We start from the raw sequence: 18,141 nt of genomic DNA on the forward strand, positions 1-18,141 counted from the left end.
CGGTTAGTCCACCATACACCGTATTCCACGGAGACAAGGTGCAGCTTCGACCACACCCGGCCTTCCTCCCTAAGGTGGTGTCGGCCTTTCACCTCAATCAGGAGATCTTCCTTCTGGTCTTCTTCCCGAAGCCGCACGCCTCACCTCGTGAGCAACAGCTTCACACCCTGGACGTCCGCAGGGCCCTCGCTTTTTATATCGAGCGGACGAAGCCCTTCCGGCGTTCGCCACAGCTGTTTGTAGCAGTTGCTGACCGCATGAAAGGCGAGCCGGTCTCCTCGCAGCGGATTTCCTCCTGAGTGACAGCATGTATCTGGACATGCTACGAGCTTGCTCGCGTGCCACCATGCCACCTCACCGCTCACTCGACGAGGGCGCAAGCCTCGTCGGCCATCTTCCTGGCCCATGTCCCCATCCAGGACATCTGTAGAGCGGCCACCTGGTCTTCTGTCCACACCTTCGCTTCCCACTACGCGTTGGTGCAGCAATCCAGAGACGATGCAGCCTTCGGCTCAGCAGTCTTACACTCTGCCACGTCTCACTCCGACCCCACCGCCTAGGTAAGGCTTGGGAATCACCTAACTGGAATGCATAGGAGCAATCACTCGAAGAAGAAAAGACGGTTGCTCACCGTAGTAACTGTTGTTCTTCGAGATGTGTTGCTCCTATCCATTCCAGACCCGCCCTCCTTCCCCACTGTCGGAGTAGCCGGCAAGAAGGAACTGAGGAGCGGACGGGCCGGCTGAGGTATATATCTAGCGCCATAGAGGCGCCACTCCAGGGGGCACCCACCTGGCCCGCCGGAGTTGCTAGGGTAAAAATGTTCCGAAGAGCCGTGCATGCGCGGCACGCACACCTAACTGGAATGGATAGGAGCAACACATCTCGAAGAACAACAGTTACTACGGTGAGCAACCGTCTTTTTATATGACCTGTGTTACACAAGAGGTCAGATTGGCTGATCATAATATTTCCTTCTGGCCTTGGAATCTATGAAAGCTGTATAACTGCTTAAATGTATATAGATATAATGTATCCTTCTGGTTAGCCCCCCCCCCCAAAGCACCAAATTTAGTGTAAAGAATAAATTTAGTTGAACATCACCATTTTTAAACAAATGATTACCAACCACTAAGCATCAACTTTTTTTTTCTGAAAGTAACTAAAGTACAAAGGCAAAACATGATTAACATAGATGATTTTAAAGCAAGGTGTCCTACTTGCTAATATATATCATGATTAAAATTGACAGTTAAATCACTGATTTAAATCAGCTCCCCGCTCCCTATCCAGATCCTTACCTTGCACAGATTTTAATATATGTAATAACAGAATCATTTCCAAGGGAGTTTTCAGCTGCCATAGATTCTAAAAGTCCATTAAAAATGTATGTTCCTAATTTTCCACTCTGAAGATCACCTTCAAAATGTACATGAATTAATGGGACAGTGCAAAAACTATGTTCCTCCTGAAATAGAGCTACAGCCTACACATTCTTTGAAAGGCATGCATAAGCAGGATAATCACTGATGCAATAAAATATTTTAATTGCTTTAATTTGGATATAACAACTTCTAAAGCTGTGAAGGGAGAGATTTTTCTCTAACAAACTAGATTTATTTACTTTGAACACTTCAGATCCGTACACTTATACATGAAGGAAACGAAAGCCATGACCAGCTTCGATATACATAAATTACTAAAAATTAATAATAATCTTATTTCCAAGATTGTAAAAATTAATGTACAGTAGGACAAGATACAAAAGGACACAAAGTACAACTGTCAAATTTATTCAACTCATCAAGTCACAATGTGCAAAAAGTTTGACTACACATCATCATTACTCATCTTGCACCACTACAATCTGTAAATTGGAAAATTTCACTGACAAAGAACTTGAAATATTAAAAACAACTCAATCTAGCAAGTAATCAAGTCTAGGAGGAGGTTGAGCTGTAAAAGCAACTGTGGTACCAAGTCACTGAAGGAAGCTGTCTAACTATGGGGAAACTACAGTGATGTATATTTTAGATACTGCTTTGTTTAGTGATAATTTAGCTTGTCACACTTCCAAACATCAGATTTCCAATATGTATTTTGTTTTGGCATCTACTAGAAGAAAATAATGCTCTGATTTAACAGACTCTGAAACCAATCAGGCAATTCTCTCCCAATGGATATGGTCAAAGGATTATAGAGAGAGAAAGTTGATCTTGTACATTTTCAAAGTTGAGGTCTCTCCAATACTTTTTTTTCCAGTGTTCAGTTAGAATCCTTTTGGCTAGGTGCTTGGAGCTGCCGCACATATACATCCACAGTAAAAGATCCTCTGTCAGCCTGTTTCACCTGGATTTCTTTAAACTGAACACCAGTTTTGCCTCTGATTTCTGGGAGCCCTAGGTCTAAGAAAAGAAGCAATTGAATAATGCAACCATGTACTTTTGCTGCTGATTTATTATCAAACAATTTAACTATAAAACCATGTCCTTTTGAATACAATGAAATTTATCTAAAACTGCCAACACAGAGTGTGTACCCTTTTAGTTATACTGGTATAACCAACAAGCCCCTTAGTATGGATGCACTTAAACTGGTATAAAGTTGCTTATACCAGTATAGCTTACAGACGCTCCCCGATTTATGCAATCGTTCCGTTCCGGAAAGCCTTGCGTAACCCAAATGTTACGTAAGTCGGAAATGTATATTGTGCAAGCATAAAAGAACAAACAATTACAACAAAAATATTGCATCTATCTTAATTCTATTGTTATCCTGGCACACTGAAGGCTGCATTTTAGTGGTGGATGACAATTGGCTTAATTTGTAGGTGAGGAAGGAGAGGAGGAGACAGGCATGATTTGAATTAAATAATAGGGCGAAGTAACAAATACAGTATCACTGAAATAACAAGAGACTGAGAGGCTGTGAGAGTGCAAAGCCTTCCCTTGTAGGAGATGCTACTGCTGTATTCCTCCACACACCACACTGCACTACTTTGAATTCCCGTAGGCTACACAATATTTTCCGCAACTCAAAAATTTTATTTATGCCTTATGGAACTTTTTGCATAAGGTCGAATTTGCCATAAGTTGAGTCTTGTGTAACCCGGGGCGTGTCTGTATTTTCATTGATATAAGCACCTTTTAGACTGAAAGCACTGCAGCCACTCTAGGAGTTGGACAAATTTAACTATCCTGATAGAAAAAAAAGCACACCTCTATGCAAAACAGTTAAATCTCTACAAAAACTGTGCAGACCAGGCCATAGTATACCTCAAACTATCATAGGAGATTTGTTATTGGACTCTTCTATAATACCATGATCAAGATTCCACATGAAATTATTCACGAGAATCTGCCAATCCACTTCCCACTTCTATTGGCGATTGCAAAGAACAGCTGAACTGTGATACCGAAGTCATTTAGACTATCTAATACGATTATCATAGTATTCAAGTGCATCACTCTAATATATTTATCTTCATGACATCCCTGTGAGGCGAAAGTACTAGGTGACAGAAGCAAGGGTGATCTGAAATAATTTATCAATACTGTATACTTTACATGCATGTCTGATAGAGGTTTACTATATGAATGTAAAGGGTCAATTCAAGAGTTGGCTACCAACACTTAAGGGGCCTGCTGGGGTAAACACGGTTGATACAGGGTACTGTAGCCCAGGATCTGATCTGGGAGTGGGAGAACTGCAAAGTTTCATTCCACAAGGCCCAAGACCTGAAGGGAAGAAAGTGGTGCTAGTCCTGTAACCATAACATTACTACCCCCATTTTTTTTCTTTTCACAAACAGCGACCACAGGCATAGAGTGAAGTCTGTGGGAACTGAACTGTTGGGGAATTGAACCATCTTCCAAGTACTAGAATGGCGTTCTAACTGCTGGACCATCCTTCTGACTAGTATCCACCCTTGCACAGTTCTGACCAGTTTAAACACTGGTCCACTGTGGCCTTCAGACATACAAGCTGTCTTGGAACGTTTTCCATCTAACTAGTTAAAATTTCTTAGGGATTTTACATACCCCCTACTTTCTTCTTTGTGAGGTAAAGCTTCAACTAATATTCTCAAAGGTTCACTGTCTGCCTTCAAGATATCAGTAAAAAGGCTATCTATGCAATCAGGACGTCCTACAGTTCGTAATCGGGCAAGATAAATAGAACTCCCAATAAAGTCAATGGGTGAATAAGGACTGCAGGATTTGTCCATTGGGGAGCAAGTAAAGAACATCTGTTACCATTACACTAGAGAAGGATCTGCCTTCAGACTGTGCTACTAAGTATAGTGGAAGTTCTGAATCATAAACCAAAACACTATGGTGCGGAAGAGAAGAAATTTTGACTCCTGAAATATAAGTAGCTGCCACTGAGGCTCAGAAGAACTTTTTGGAAGCACTGTAGTTATTTTCTAATAAGGTCCAACAGGTTACTTTGAAAGCTATTTATAGACTTTGTTTTAATAAAAAGACCACTTATCCATGTAATCAAAGTAAAACAAAAAAAATCCAATGGAAGAGATTGAAATGAAAGCTTACTTGATATAAAAGAAAGTTTCTCTCTCTGGATGTTAATCGCACTCCCAGAGGGACCTACAGCAACCGGATGACGAACTGCACGTTCTGCCAAGCTTGGTTTAATGTTAAACCGCTCTTCAAAACACAATTACAATTCATTCATTACAGTCCACATAGTCATAGCTGTCATAGAATTAACTGGCCAATTATTCAGTGATTTTTTTTCTTATTTAAAAGACACTCCCACCTATAAAAACTAAATAAAGAAACCAAAATCATCACAAACTCTAGCAAAAGAAAAAAGTGCTCTGGCAAAAAAATAGCATTTTATTCTGCAAAAGCTATCAACAAGGTGACACACAAAGTAAGTTTACAAGGTGGCAGTGCACCTTGGTGTGTATGTGGTGGTTGTTTTTTTTGTTTTTTTAAGAGGCTATGACATGCTTTAGCGATCACATTGTGGGAAGACTAAGGATGTCTACACTTAAACTGCCACAGCAGCACAACTGCATCTGCTCCACTGTAGACATTACTTATGCTGCTGGGAATGGTTCTCCCATTGGCACGGGTAATTCGTCTTCCCGAGAGGCAGCGACTAGGTCAATGGAAGAATTCTTCCTTTGATCCAGTGCTGTCTACAACGAGGTTTTGGTTGGCATAGCTATGTCTCTGAGGGGTGTACATTTTTGACACCCCTGAACATAGCTATGCCAATGTAAAATCCCAGTGCAGACCAGCCCTTAATATGAGATAGGTCTTATCCTTAAATAAGCATTAGAAGCTGTTTTACAACAGATTATAATGTGCATCTCTGAATAGTCAGGTATATTAGTGCTGAGTTTGGCCAACTAAATAAAGCACTTTGAAGAACAAAAGCAATAAGTATTATTCTTTTATTCTCATTTACTACTTGACACACAGACTGTCCACTGTCATTACAGAAATCTGAGCCTTTTGACCCACGAGTTTAAGTTTAGACAAATTTTGACCATGTGTCTTTTCTACTGACAATCTGGACTGACGCTCCCATTTGTGCCAAATCAATCTGACTCCTGTAATACTTTCAAACTTTAGTGGTATACTCCTAGAAAATGTTGATTAGAGCAGCTAACTTAGAGCATAAGGCACTGAATCTGTAAACACTTACATGGGGGGTACGGGGGGAGGACTCAGGCTAGCCCCACGTGGTGCCTTTTCCCTTTGGGAAATATGGTCACCCTGCCCCAGTGGAATGCTGTGGCAAAAGGAAGTACTGTGTTCCTCAGATGTATAAAGTGGGGAGTAGGAATAAGGAGATGTTACCTCTGTATATGGCTTTGGTTAGACTGATTCTTGCATATTGCAACCAGTTTAGTTGTCCACATTTTAATAAAGATGTTGAAAAACTGAAAAGGGTGCAGAAAAAAGGCACAAAAATCACTTGAGAGATGGAAAAAATGCCTTACAGTGTGATATAAAGAGCTCAGTCAGTTTATCTTATCAAAAAGAAGATTTGAGAGGTGTCTTGTTACAGTGTATAAGCACCTTTACAAGACGAAAGTACCAGGTACTAAAGGGATACTAAAGTACTGGAAAATGGCATAAGAACCAGGAAGCCTAAACCAAGCATGTTTAAATTAAAGAAATATTTTGCCATATTTATAACAGTAAGGATGGTTAACCATTGGAACAAACTACGAACAGAAGTGGTACATTCTTTATCTCTTGATGTCTTCAAATCACGACTGGATACCTTTCTGGAAGATACGCTTTCCTCAAAGAAGTTATGGGCCATGGCACTTCATACAGAGGTTACCATACAGAGGTAACTGGGTGAAATTTAACAGCCTATGATACACAGGGGATCAGACTGGATGTCTTATGGTTTCGTTTGGTCTTAAACTCTATGAATCTCTGGTAGTAAAGTTAAGCACATGTGTTAGTGTTTGCAGGATCAGGGCCTCATAAAGACCAGCTGCTTTTTAGCAAATTCACCCAAGATCATAAAATGTGAAAAAGAATTAAACAAAATAGTTAAGCAAGCTCAAACTAAAACTAGTTGATTTTAAAAGTATGCATTTTGCTTTCCACTCTGGAAGGCTTTCTGAGAACATATGAAACATGGGCCAACTCACCACATTCCCCAGGCTCACTGTCTAATTAAATTAAATTTACCTGACAAGTGAAAACTTAGGTTCAATACATCCCTGTTTGTATGTTTTTACTAGCAGGAAATCAGAGGCGTACCAAGGAAAATCTCTCTGCTGCAGAAACACTTCAACTATTTAGAGTTAAGCCAGCTAAAGAACTGATCATGGCGGCAGCAGCTTTTAATGCAAAGGAATGGCAAAATGTGGATGAATCACTTGTAAGTAATATGGCAATGGTGGAAACTTTATCTGTTACTTCAGCTATATTCCATTATTATAATATCACTAATATTAATATACCATCTAAGTATCACTGTTCACTTTGAATGCAACTGGCTGAAAATGTTTCCTCAAATGGTGTAATCACAAAATGGTATGATGATTTTCCTAAGCACAAAATCATGATCTAATTCTTCATGTTACTTTTACGCCAATAGTTCCACTAACTTCAGTGGGGTTGTGACGGTGTGCCCCATAAGGCTTCATGGGAATATGCTTATGAATCTATATATGATATAACTGGAATATGTTTTATGCTACATATGCCATGTAACATATCCCTGTAAAGGTTATGATCTACTGAATCTATTAATTGTATGCATGTATAATTTTTGTATTAAAAGTTATGAATATTGGCTGGGAACTGGCTTGATTTTTAAGTAGCCTTTGTAAAGCATTTGGTCAGCTTCTTGAGAAAGGAATGCGGAAATTAAGTGCCCAATCAAAAAACACTTAAGGGACAATAGATCTTGGGAGGCTCCAATCCACATAAGAAGTCTACATGAGGATGTTCAAGGGAGCAGGTAAGCAATGGCTGAGTCAAACTGAGACATGCATGGACAGGTGACTTGTCCATGTGACTCCAAAACTACATCTTGGAGCTGGACTTTGCACAGAGGAGAGGAGGGGGTCTCCACCCACAAGGATACCTGAAAGAGACTGGAACAAAGGACAGTAACTACAGGGGATGTGAGTGATTGCTGGATCCAGACTAGAAGGAAACTGGTCTGTAAAAGGAAGCTTACTGGAACTGGTGAGGTATTATCTGTATTCAGTTTTCTTAGACATAGACTTGCATGTTCAATTTTATTTTACTTGGTAATTAACTTTGTTCTGTCCGCTATTACTTGGAACCACTTAAATCCTACTTTCTGTATTTAATAAAAATAACTTTTTACTTATTAATTAACCCAGAGTAGGTGGGGGAAACAACTGTGCATCTCTCTCTATCAGTATTATAGAGGGTAAACAATTTAAGAGTTTACCCTGTATAAGCTTTATACAGGGTAAAACGGATTTATTTGGGGTTTGGACCCCATTGGGAGTTGGGCATCTGAGTGTTATAGACAGGAACACTTCTGTAAGCTGCTTTCAGTTAAGTTTGCAGCTTTGGGGCACTTGGTTCAGACCCAGGGTCTGTGCTGGAGCAGACTGGCATGTCTAGCTCAACAAGACAGGGTGCTGGAGTCCCAAGCTGGCAGGGAAACAGGGGCAAAAGTAGTCTTGGCACATCAGTTGGCAGCCCCAAGGGGGTTTCTGTGATCCAACCCGTCACTGGGTTGACAAGTCGTAGTTAAAGCAAGCATGACTTGGCCCAAAGATAGTTCGAATATTTGCCTGTTCTCCATTTCAATCATCAGACTAACAAACTAGGACAGTGAACATGAGAAACAATCAGTTGCACCACATACATCAGTTCTTTATACTTGCTTTGAAAAACCACTCACTTGGGTTCTCTTCCCTCTCTACCAGTCTCTGTTGCATATGCATATTGATGATGGCATTAACCTTTTGTCTATTTTTGTTAATGTTGGGCTCTATCATTATTTCTGTTAGCTTAATGTTACTCTTGATAGCCTTTGAAGCTGTTGACCTGGCGACCATCGGTAACTGCTCCTGATAATAGTGGTCTGTAAAGTCAACCTCATCCTGAATATTTTTAATTCTGGGGGAAAGGGGGGGGGGGAGGAGAAAAAAAAAAGCAAATGTTAATGAATCAGTTACATTACTACTAATAAATACTGAACACATTATGATACTTAACACCTTTCAAGACCCTGGTTACATATTACTAATAATTCTCACAATTCCTTTGTGTGGAAGGTATTATCTCCATTTTATAAATGGGGAAACCTTAACACAGAGATAAGCGATTTGCCCAAACCCACAGAGACGGAGTCAGTGTCCAGGCCAGGAAGAGAATACAGGAGCTCTTGGTGCTCAGTCCACTAGACCAAAATAATGGTAATTCTCTTGGTGGACGGTAACACTTAAAGCACAAATCTCTGAAATCCACTGGAGAGAAGAGGCATCCATACAAATGTCCCTTAACACCATTTTGCTGCCTGGTCCCAGAAACCACACTGACAGTGGCTTCCCTGACTATGGCTGTCCCTGTAGCCCTCATCAGTAGAGCTCATTAGTGCAGAGGAGTCAGTAGTACAAGTTGCTGCACTCTTTGTCTACAGTAACATACACAAGGTTTCACAGTGTGCTGAGGGGTTAAGAATCTAGTAGAACTAGACCATGGTCAACTCAATCTACAGAGCTGGGTTTCTGCTGGGTTTGGGAAAGTTCTGAAGTTCTGAAGAAGCAGCACTCCCTCTTGCACATCCCCCAGTTTAGCTCTGTGGGCATAAGCTCCTTTACACTCACAGAATTGGAGGAGAGCATATGGATCTATGGTTTTACGCTTATAAACCCCATCTGTTTTATTAATGGGTTTGCTCTTTATACTATTTTTATTTTATTTAGTGAATTTCAGGGCTGCTAAGAAGCATGCTGATAACCTGTTTAAAGAGATCTTAGGCAATACTATGTGCTCTGCAAGCTTTCACACACAACACTAAATACCTCACCATCAATGAAACAGCTTTGCTTTTTCAATTAATGAACCAGAGCAGAAGGACTGTGGTGTTTTTTGTGATGTCGGCAAAGGTTCAGTAGGGATTTAAATGTTATTTTATGTGTGAAGTAGGCTTCAGATCCAGGCCGTACTGTGGTCAATGGCAAACTCTGACTGACTTCACACCGGGGCTTCAGAAATCTGAAGGTTTTGAGTAATATTTATATACTACTCATTAATATGCTACTAAAGTGAATCATCTACAGTAAACCTGATACATAATACACTTCTGTAAACAGCACTCACCGTCCATTTGTCAGCATTGAGTAGATGTCTTGTACCAACATTTCTGCTGCTCCTGGTTTACAGTGAATTGTCCCATCTATTAGTTCTTGGACAGGCTTCAAGTTTCTTTTGGAAAAAAACTATAGCAAAAAATAAAAACAGAGAGCATTTCAGTTCCTATTAGTTGAGAGGCACAGGTCCATCCTTCCATGCTTTTTACTTGATGTGTGGTCACTCACTTTGTTTTCTCTCCGCCCCTGTCCAATCCAATCCAATCCCACTCAAACCCTCACCCCATAACCAAAATGAAAAGCAATTAAAGAAAGTGTGCAATATTATGGGTGCGAACTGAAATATAAACTGAGCAAAAATTCAACCTTTTTCTTCCCAAAACAATTGGAACCCCCTTAACTGCTCAACTTAAGAGCTGCATTTGTTAACAATATAAAAACCGTAAGGCCAAGATTTAACTTTGGGTGCCTCACTATTCGCACGGCCCGGTGCCTGGAACAAGTCACTGGGGCTGGCCAGGTGAGTGACGGATCGTTAGTTCCTCCATCGCCATCCCGGCGGAGCTTGGGGCGGCCCCCGCGACTGTCCGCGGCCAATCAATACGGGGAGGGGGGCAGGGCGCCATCGCTGCACCAACTGTCCGAGCCCGACGTGTCCCGGGCCACGGCGATGCAGGTTTCACACGGGGGAAAACCTCGAGCGCTGCGTGCACGTTACAAGGTGCCCGGGCTCCTGCCCCCGGCCCGGCGCCCTCACCTGGGCGAGCTGGGACCAGTTGCTGAGCTTGGTGGCCAGCGAGGCGCCGTTCTCGTAGCCGTGGCTGTGGATGTCCCCGGGGTAGTACCAGGAGAAGATCTCGGCGATGAGGTAGCCGTTGGAGAAGTCCCTAGAGAACAACGACAATAACGGTCAGGCGCAGCCGGGCGGCGCGCTCCGAGCCGCCCCGACCCATCTCACCGTCGGAAGTTCCTGGGGAAGAAGCTCAGGTCCAGGCTCTGCAGCCACCTCAGCACGGCGCGGGGCAGCCCCGTGCGCCTGGGAGGGTGCGAGTACGACATGGAGGCGCGAGAGGCTGGGACTGCCCGCGAGCCGCGCGCGCCGGAATAGAGGCCCCTTTCCCTGTGTCCTCTAGCCGCTGTGACCAGTTACCAAGCAACCGCCACAAACCATGAAAGTAGGCGGAGACTCATTCGATTCCGTCCCCTGCCCACGGATTCCCCCAGAATGGCTAAAGTGCGCACGCGCGGAAGGCAACCCATGAGCGGTATTGCCTGAGTGCGCACGCGCAGTGGTAGTAGCTGATTGCCTGTGGGCAGCCGGGAATAGCGCCTGCGCGAAAATCTGAGCTGCCACCATGTTACTGAGGCCTGGTCTACACTAAGGGGGGGGAAAATTAGAAGAAAAGCGCCAATTTCAGAACGAGAAGAAGCAGCTGGAATTGAACCACTAACTACCGAACATCGTCAGGCGCGGGCGCGACCGAACCGCGGCTCGGCTCTCTCTCTCTCTGCTAGCTGCAGCTGCTGGTGGAGGAGGACCGAGTCGTTCGGAGTTCGAGAGTTGAACTAACGTCGATCAGAGACAGCGCGAGTTCGGACTCGGAAATCGAAACTCACACGTCGACCCGCGCGGTAAGTGTAGACTAGCCCTGAGAGTCTGCGGCTAGCGCTCTACTGGCTGAGCTGGGCAGCGACTCCCCTGCCAGGGGGCGCTATCCTACCACACAGCTCCCAGGTAGGCGCCTGCGTACCGTCATGTTCGCGTGCCCCAGGTGTTAGCGGTGAGCCCCCCCTCTCCCCCCGCACAGACCAGCTTCACACACGTCAGTTACTAGCTCCTCTGGGTGCTTTATTCTTGGTCAGTTGCTGCTGTGTTTGCACGTCTAGAAACAGCAGAATTAATTCATCAGAGATGTGGTACAAAAGCACATGCCGGCTGTCTAGAGATCTGATTCTATATATTTAGTCTCTTTGCAGTGTTCTCCCTTACTTTGCTATATATCCAAACACATTAAAAAGCTGATTTTTTTTAATGCTATCTAGGTTAAGAGCTAATGATTTTACACCCATTAGTGAAATTATATCTGTGCATCCACCTCTTCTCTCTAACCCACTCTATTTGAGTATTAGCCTTTTGGCTCTTCTCAAGATGTGCATTGTGTTGACTTTTAAAAGGACAGTTAATCACTTTTAAGCATCCACTCACCATATGTTTGTCCACCTTAGTCACATATATTCTGCCATCTTACTACACTATATCCTTTCTTATTTCTTAGATTTTGCTATCTTATTCCAAGATTGTTTGTAATTGTTCTACAAGCAAAAATCCCACTAAAGCCAATGGGCTTGAAAGTGTATTGATTGTACAACTGTGGTGTTATGAAAAAGCAGCAAAGAATCCTGTGGCACCTTATAGACTAACAGACGTTTTGCAGCATGAGCTTTCGTGGGTGAATACCCACTTCTTCGGATGCAAGTGGTGTTATGTTCTGTCCAAAATGTCTTGGATGGTTCAGACACAACAAATCCTGCATTTTGGCATGGGGTTAGACTAGATGACCCTTGCGGTTCCTCCTAACCCCATGATGCTTCGATTACATTTATTTCCTCCCCCCCCACACACACACACACTTGACCACTGTCTGGTTTTTACTTCTAGAGATTTCACTGGCTATAACAGCAGTATTGATCAGTCATTCCATTATCTGGCTTAATGTTTGCAAATTGCACAGGACTTTGAAAATGGGAAATTCTACATAAGGGTAGGGTAGGGTGACACCTCCTGTCTGCCGGCGTCCCTGCCAATCAACTACTCCTCCTTCCCAGTGCCTCCCACTTGCCATGATCAGCTGCTTCTGGCATGTGGGAGGTGCTGGGAGGAGCGGGGACAGGGTGGAACTGGGCAGGAAGAGGCGGAGTGGGAGTTTGGGGTGGGGCCAGGGGCGGAGCAGGGGGTTGAGTACCCCCAGGGCCCAGAGGAAACCAGTGCCTGAGAGGGCCTGATTCTGAGAGAACTTGAGCATCTCCTCTGCTCCATGGCACTAACACAGGGAGTAGTTTCTGCATGATAATTATAGACATCCTAAATATGTCTTTACTAATGTCATATTACAATAAATTCTGCTCAGTTGGAAAGTGGAAATTTTGAGAAACTATGATTAGCCTAGGTCACCCAGTCTTTGCTTAAATGGAAGGGCTGCACCTACTTTGCAGATTGCAGTTGCTCCTGTCTCAGCTGGCAAATGTAGTAGATGGAAGTAAAATGTGGTCATGCTGGTTGGATTCAGAGGAAGCATTGCATATCCTGAAACCCATGACCTGTGACTGCCAAGGCAACTGCAATCTGCTCCATTTAATGCAAAATAAGTGAAGTCCTCATGTAAAGATGAGGGAAGCAATGCTGAACTGTTTAGAACTGGTCAATAGGCAGCTCCCCATGCAGCTTGCTGGTTTCTAAGGCCCCATTTCTTAGGTGCCTAATTCGCTCCATGCACTGTACGGAGCGCCTGAGTATTTGGCTTGGGGCTGACTATTCCACCAAGTGGCAAGGCGCCTAAAGGGTTAGGTGTTGCAACACTTAGCACAGCGATACTTAAGTACCTTTGGATCAGGCCCTAAGGCCCAGATGGACAAAGCTTATTGAACTCAATAGGTGTCTTTCTAGGAACTTCAGTGGGTTTTGGATCAGACCTTTGGAGAACTGGGTGGCAGCTCATTTGAATGGAAGAGAGGGGCTCAATATACAAGTGGAAAGGGTAGTTAGTAGCTGTGATGGGATCTTTGGGGTGCAACCTGGAACTCTGGTACCGCTATGCCCTCTTAACTCTCCTGCCTGAGCTGTCTCTCACAGTAAAAATTTAAAATGCTAAACTAAAAATAAAAAAGCTTGAAAATAAATATCACTATTATCAGTCAAAATAAAAAAAATTGAATTCTGCAAAGCCTAAATATAAAGGTTTTGAAAGAATAATAAGGACAAAGCAGTCCAGCTGACACCTGCTATAAATAACTGTGAACAATGGTTCTAACTGACATTTAGGAGAGATTCCATGGTTTACTGTGGCTTCCTTCCACAACCTTTACTATGTAAAGAGAATCTATTTTGCAAGTTCTGAATTTTTTTACTGTGTGGTTTGGATTGTTTCCGAATTATCTCACCAGCTTCATGTAGTTAGTTCTGTTGAAGACACAGTTCTGCTGGAGACGAAATTAACATAATAAGTGATTTTGTAGGCTGCCTAAAACAATGGGAACCCAGTCCTTTTTGGGCCCCTGGGCAATACTGAAATATAAACAATAATTAATTAGAATAATCTGTGCATTCTTAAACTCCAAGGTAGTCCCCACAATAATCTGTACTTTTGCTGTTTAAATCCTAGGTATGGTACCCCACCCAAAAAGGGATCAAATAGTTTGCTGTAATTTCATGTGCTACATTTAATGGGGGGGACAAGTGGTATCTCTGCTCACTCATCACAATCCTTCATGTTTCTTGTGATGACTATATTCTACCAACAGGAGAATCAGCATATGAAGTTACAGGATCAAATTCTGATCTCATTTACACTAGCGCAAATCTTGAATAACTCTACCAAAGTCAGTGATGTTACTCTGGAGTTACACTGATGTAAATGAGATCAGAATCCAGACCACCTTTTTGTCATATATCCACATCCTTCAGATTTAAATCTTTCTTGCCCTTACAGCCAGGCTATTAAAAAAAGAAAAAAAGCCAAGAAAGCTAAATAGAAAACTGTAAACATACAAGGTGAAGAGAAGACTGAGAGGGGACATGATAACAGTTTTCAAGTACATAAAATGTTGTTACAAAGAGGAGGGAGAAAAATTGTTCTTCTTAACCTCTGAGGATAGGAGCTTTAAGCAAAGAGCTTAAATTGCAGCAAAGGCGGTTTAGGTTGGACATTAGGAAAAACTTCCTAATTGACAGAGTGCTTAAGCACCGGAATAAATTGCCTAGGGACGTTGTGGAATCTCCATCATTGGGGATTTTTAAGAGCAGGTTGGACAAACACCTGGCAGGGATTATCTAGATAATACGTAGTCTTGCCTGGAGTGCAGGGGATTGGACTAGAAGTCCTCTTGAGGTCCCTTCCAATCCTACAATTCTATGAAAACTGAAAATGCACAATAAAATCTTCTCACATATATTTCAGTGAATGGAAATGAGAGATTAGATCTTGTTTTATTTGAGTCCCTAAATGTCTTTCTGATGCATTCAAAAAGCCAGTGAATAACAAACCCAAATACTTCTTCATTCGGGATCTATCTTCCTGCAGAATCCAAGTGCACAGCTCTAATCCAAAACCCGAAAGTGGTTATTTAAACACCAGGAGTGAAATCCTGGCCCAGCTAAAGGCAGTGGGAGTCTTGTCATTGACTTCAATGGGACCAGGATTTCACCCACACTTTCTTTCAGATTAATAAACACTATGACTTCCATATGTGCCCACATGCTACAGGGATAAACACCATATAAAGTTCTTCAATAGGTAAACAGCTATGTTGCTTTTTAAATATCTGTTGATATGTACAGTTGCTATTTCTCCCCTACTTAAATTAATTTCATGCTTGTAAAAAGTGTCAGATTGACAGACCTGCAGATTACCGTGTATCCATAGAACAGGGTCAGCATGGGCAACAGAACTGCAATCATCCTCGCGCAGCTCCAACATGAGTCTTGCTTCTAGTTTTATTTCCAGACCTACTCAGTCTCTGGTCTTATTTGGGGGGCTACAAACAATTGCCAACAGAGGTAACAGTTCAAAACGTGGTGGTGATTGTGATTTTCTGATGTAGAGAAAGTGGGCTGTGACAACCAATTCATTTCCCTGTTCCTATAAGATAAAACCTTTTGGTTATTACTGATCTAGACTGGATTCAAACAAACAGCCTAGAAGACTCCATATCCCATTTCCCTAAGCCATGCACTCTCTTTTTTATTACTTTCTGTGTTGAGTTTTACAGAGCTTTAGTGGAGAAGAGCTCAGTTCTGATAATGTTGGGCTCCCACAGATGCATCCCTTAATACTTATACCTATATTTTGTTCTACAAATATAGTCCTATCTCCAGGAATCTCTTCCTTTGCAATTGCTAATCCCTACTGAGTCTCCCCTGTGGAGAGTTGCCCTGTACAGGAACTTTATCCCAGCATTCCTGGTGTGGGGTGGGGACAGGTATCCCTTTAAATTTGGCAAAGTCCAGCAGTTTTAGCTCTAAAGTGGCTATTTTGTAGCTGGCTGTTATTGCATCTACCACTTTTCAGTGGGTAAGTATTCAAAATTCCTGTTGTGTTTTTTTGCTTCTCTTCTGCTGAGAAAATCATATATTCTCACATATCTAAATGTTTCCACTATTGTTTCTGGAAAGAAATGTTAAAAAATTGATTTGCTTGAAATGTTCCATGAAACTTTTTGCGTTTTCACCAGCAAAGTCATTTACTTTTTTTGGAGAGGGTGAACCTCTCACTCACTCTTACATTTTTTTACTTACCCACTCTTTTTCCAAAAGAAAAGAGTGAAAAAGTGATTTTTTTTCTCACTGAAATAGAATTAAACTTTTTGAAAACTTTTAAAGATGTTGTTGTGAAGTGAGTTTTTTTGACCAATTTTAGCCAAATGATTTATTTTATTTTATTATTATTATTATTATTTTGTAAAAATGTTCATTGCGATTGAAGAGGCATTTTCCATTGAAAAAGATCTTGCTGGGAAGTTTTTGACCAGCTCTAGTTAATTTTTTTCTTAGAAATGTAAATGTTATATTTAACTATCAAAATTGATTGCATATGAGTGTCTGTGGTTGTAATCAAGTAATGAATTGTATACAATATGTGATCATGATGATTATTATATATTTGTATTTTTGTAGTGCCTCTGAGCCCTAGTTACTGACTAGGATTCCACTAGGCTAGAGGCTGTACAAACAGAAAACAAAAAAGACAATCCCTGCCCCAAAGAATTTACAATCTAAGTTTAAGACAAGAGACAACAGCTGGCTACAGACCACAGGTGGGGAAGAACAAGGAAACAATGAGGCAATAGTGCTCAGCATATGATAGGCTATGTTTTTTTAATTGTTTGCTTGCTTTTTTTCTGAGAAAATAGGACACCTCTGGCATTGTGTGAGCCAAGGGAGAATAATCTTGTAAATCCAGAGCTATTGACAGTGATGGATTTTTTTAGGGTGTTCTTCTAACAAATAATATGTACAACATGCTTATTTAACTATTTTCACTTATTTTCAAGGATGGGATTTTTTTTTGGTGTAAATGTAATCTGACATGAGTTGCACATAGCAGTCTGCACAGAACAATGCATGTTTACTGTCACTTTTTTAAATTGCACGAGAATCTGAATTATATTCCATGTAATCAATGGCAGATTTGAAGCCTAAGAGGCTAGTTTATCTAATTTTGAAGACAAAAGCAGTGCCAATATAGGGGATGGATTCCAGTAGCCCATAGCAAAGAATTTCCCTATCAAGGAATACAGATTAAAAATAACACTGTGACGGTCTGATTGGGAACAACCTCAGAACTGAATAGGCAGAAGCTTTTGAAAAGAGGAAAGCAACATTCCTCTTGTCTATTTAATCCAAACAGACACTTCAAAGAGTCAATAAGAAGAGGGTACAGCACTCATCATGTTTTTCTTTTTTTGGGATCCAGACTACAGTGTTGCTTTGAGGAACAGCTGTATTTTCATTCCAAAAGAGATGATGTGATAAAGGAGCATAAATGGCAATTCAAAAAATATACATTCAGGACAGATGTTGGGGATGGTGGGTTTTTTTTTTTCCCCCTTTCATGTCAGGTTACAGGGACAAGGCAAGATAATCAGACAGCTTCATAGGTGAGAAGGAAAAGCCTGAGTGGAGATGAATCCTGCATGGAATGGCTTTTGAATTTTTACCTTGTGGTTAGCGTGCCTTCGAATCTTCCTCAGAGATGGAATTTTGTGTTAATTGGATGAGGTTAAGTGCTTTTGTTTAAGTTATTAGAAACAGTGAAATTAAAACATTTTAAAGTGTCCTAGGATAAAACTTTTACAAGCAGCAAGGAGCCTATGTCACACTGACAGTCTTTTGGCTGCTTTCAAAAATGTTACCCCTCTCACTGATTAATTTTAATATAAGATGTTTTTACCATCTTATGAATGAATGTGTCACAATGTTTTTCTGTGATTCATTCCATGTACTGTAGACACATTCTGAATGTTCAAGAGCAAAGAGAATATTTACAAACAGGCATCCAAATTGAAAAAATGACTTTTTGTAGAAGGAATCATTTTGTTTCTCCTTTACAAATAGGGCCCATACTCTG

The 18,141-nt window shown here is 41.6% G+C and overlaps 1 protein-coding gene and 1 long non-coding RNA gene across 3 annotated transcripts in view; one reads left to right on the top strand and one right to left on the bottom strand.

The window, feature by feature from the left end:
• Positions 1-1,772: 1,772 nt before the first annotated feature.
• SPATA4 (spermatogenesis associated 4) lies at positions 1,773-11,074 on the bottom strand. 2 transcript variants are annotated; one of them, XM_039539726.1, is made up of 6 exons: positions 10,968-11,074; positions 10,557-10,686; positions 9,810-9,928; positions 8,386-8,603; positions 4,551-4,664; positions 1,773-2,405 (listed from the first exon to the last, which is right to left on the bottom strand). In XM_039539726.1, the coding sequence occupies exons 1-6, from the start codon at positions 11,057-11,059 to the stop codon at positions 2,266-2,268; spliced, it is 813 nt and encodes a 270-aa protein (XP_039395660.1). In that variant the 5' UTR covers positions 11,060-11,074; the 3' UTR covers positions 1,773-2,265. The 2 variants fall into 2 exon arrangements, with proteins under 2 accessions (XP_039395660.1, XP_039395659.1); XM_039539725.1 differs by having other exon boundaries at positions 10,758-11,029.
• Positions 11,075-11,456: 382 nt separating this feature from the next.
• Positions 11,457-18,141, top strand: part of LOC120405863 — a 106,356-nt gene continuing 99,671 nt past the window's right edge. The window contains exon 1 of the long non-coding RNA XR_005598918.1: positions 11,457-11,534. This is a non-coding gene — a long non-coding RNA (uncharacterized LOC120405863). The remainder of the gene's footprint in view (positions 11,535-18,141) is intronic.

This window comes from Mauremys reevesii, linkage group 5 (assembly GCF_016161935.1).
Source record: "Mauremys reevesii isolate NIE-2019 linkage group 5, ASM1616193v1, whole genome shotgun sequence".
NCBI classification, from domain to species: domain Eukaryota; kingdom Metazoa; phylum Chordata; order Testudines; family Geoemydidae; genus Mauremys; species Mauremys reevesii.

Coding starts and splice junctions, on each gene's coding strand:
- SPATA4 (XM_039539725.1), bottom strand. CDS start 10,858: ATGTCGTACTCGCACCCTCCCAGGCGCACGGGGCTGCCCCGCGCCGTG. Junction 8,604..9,809: donor TCAATGCTGACAAATGGACG/GTGAGTGCTGTT, acceptor CCTTTCCCCCAG/AATTAAAAATATTCAGGATG. Junction 2,406..4,550: donor GAAACTTTCTTTTATATCAA/GTAAGCTTTCAT, acceptor TTCTTTTCTTAG/ACCTAGGGCTCCCAGAAATC.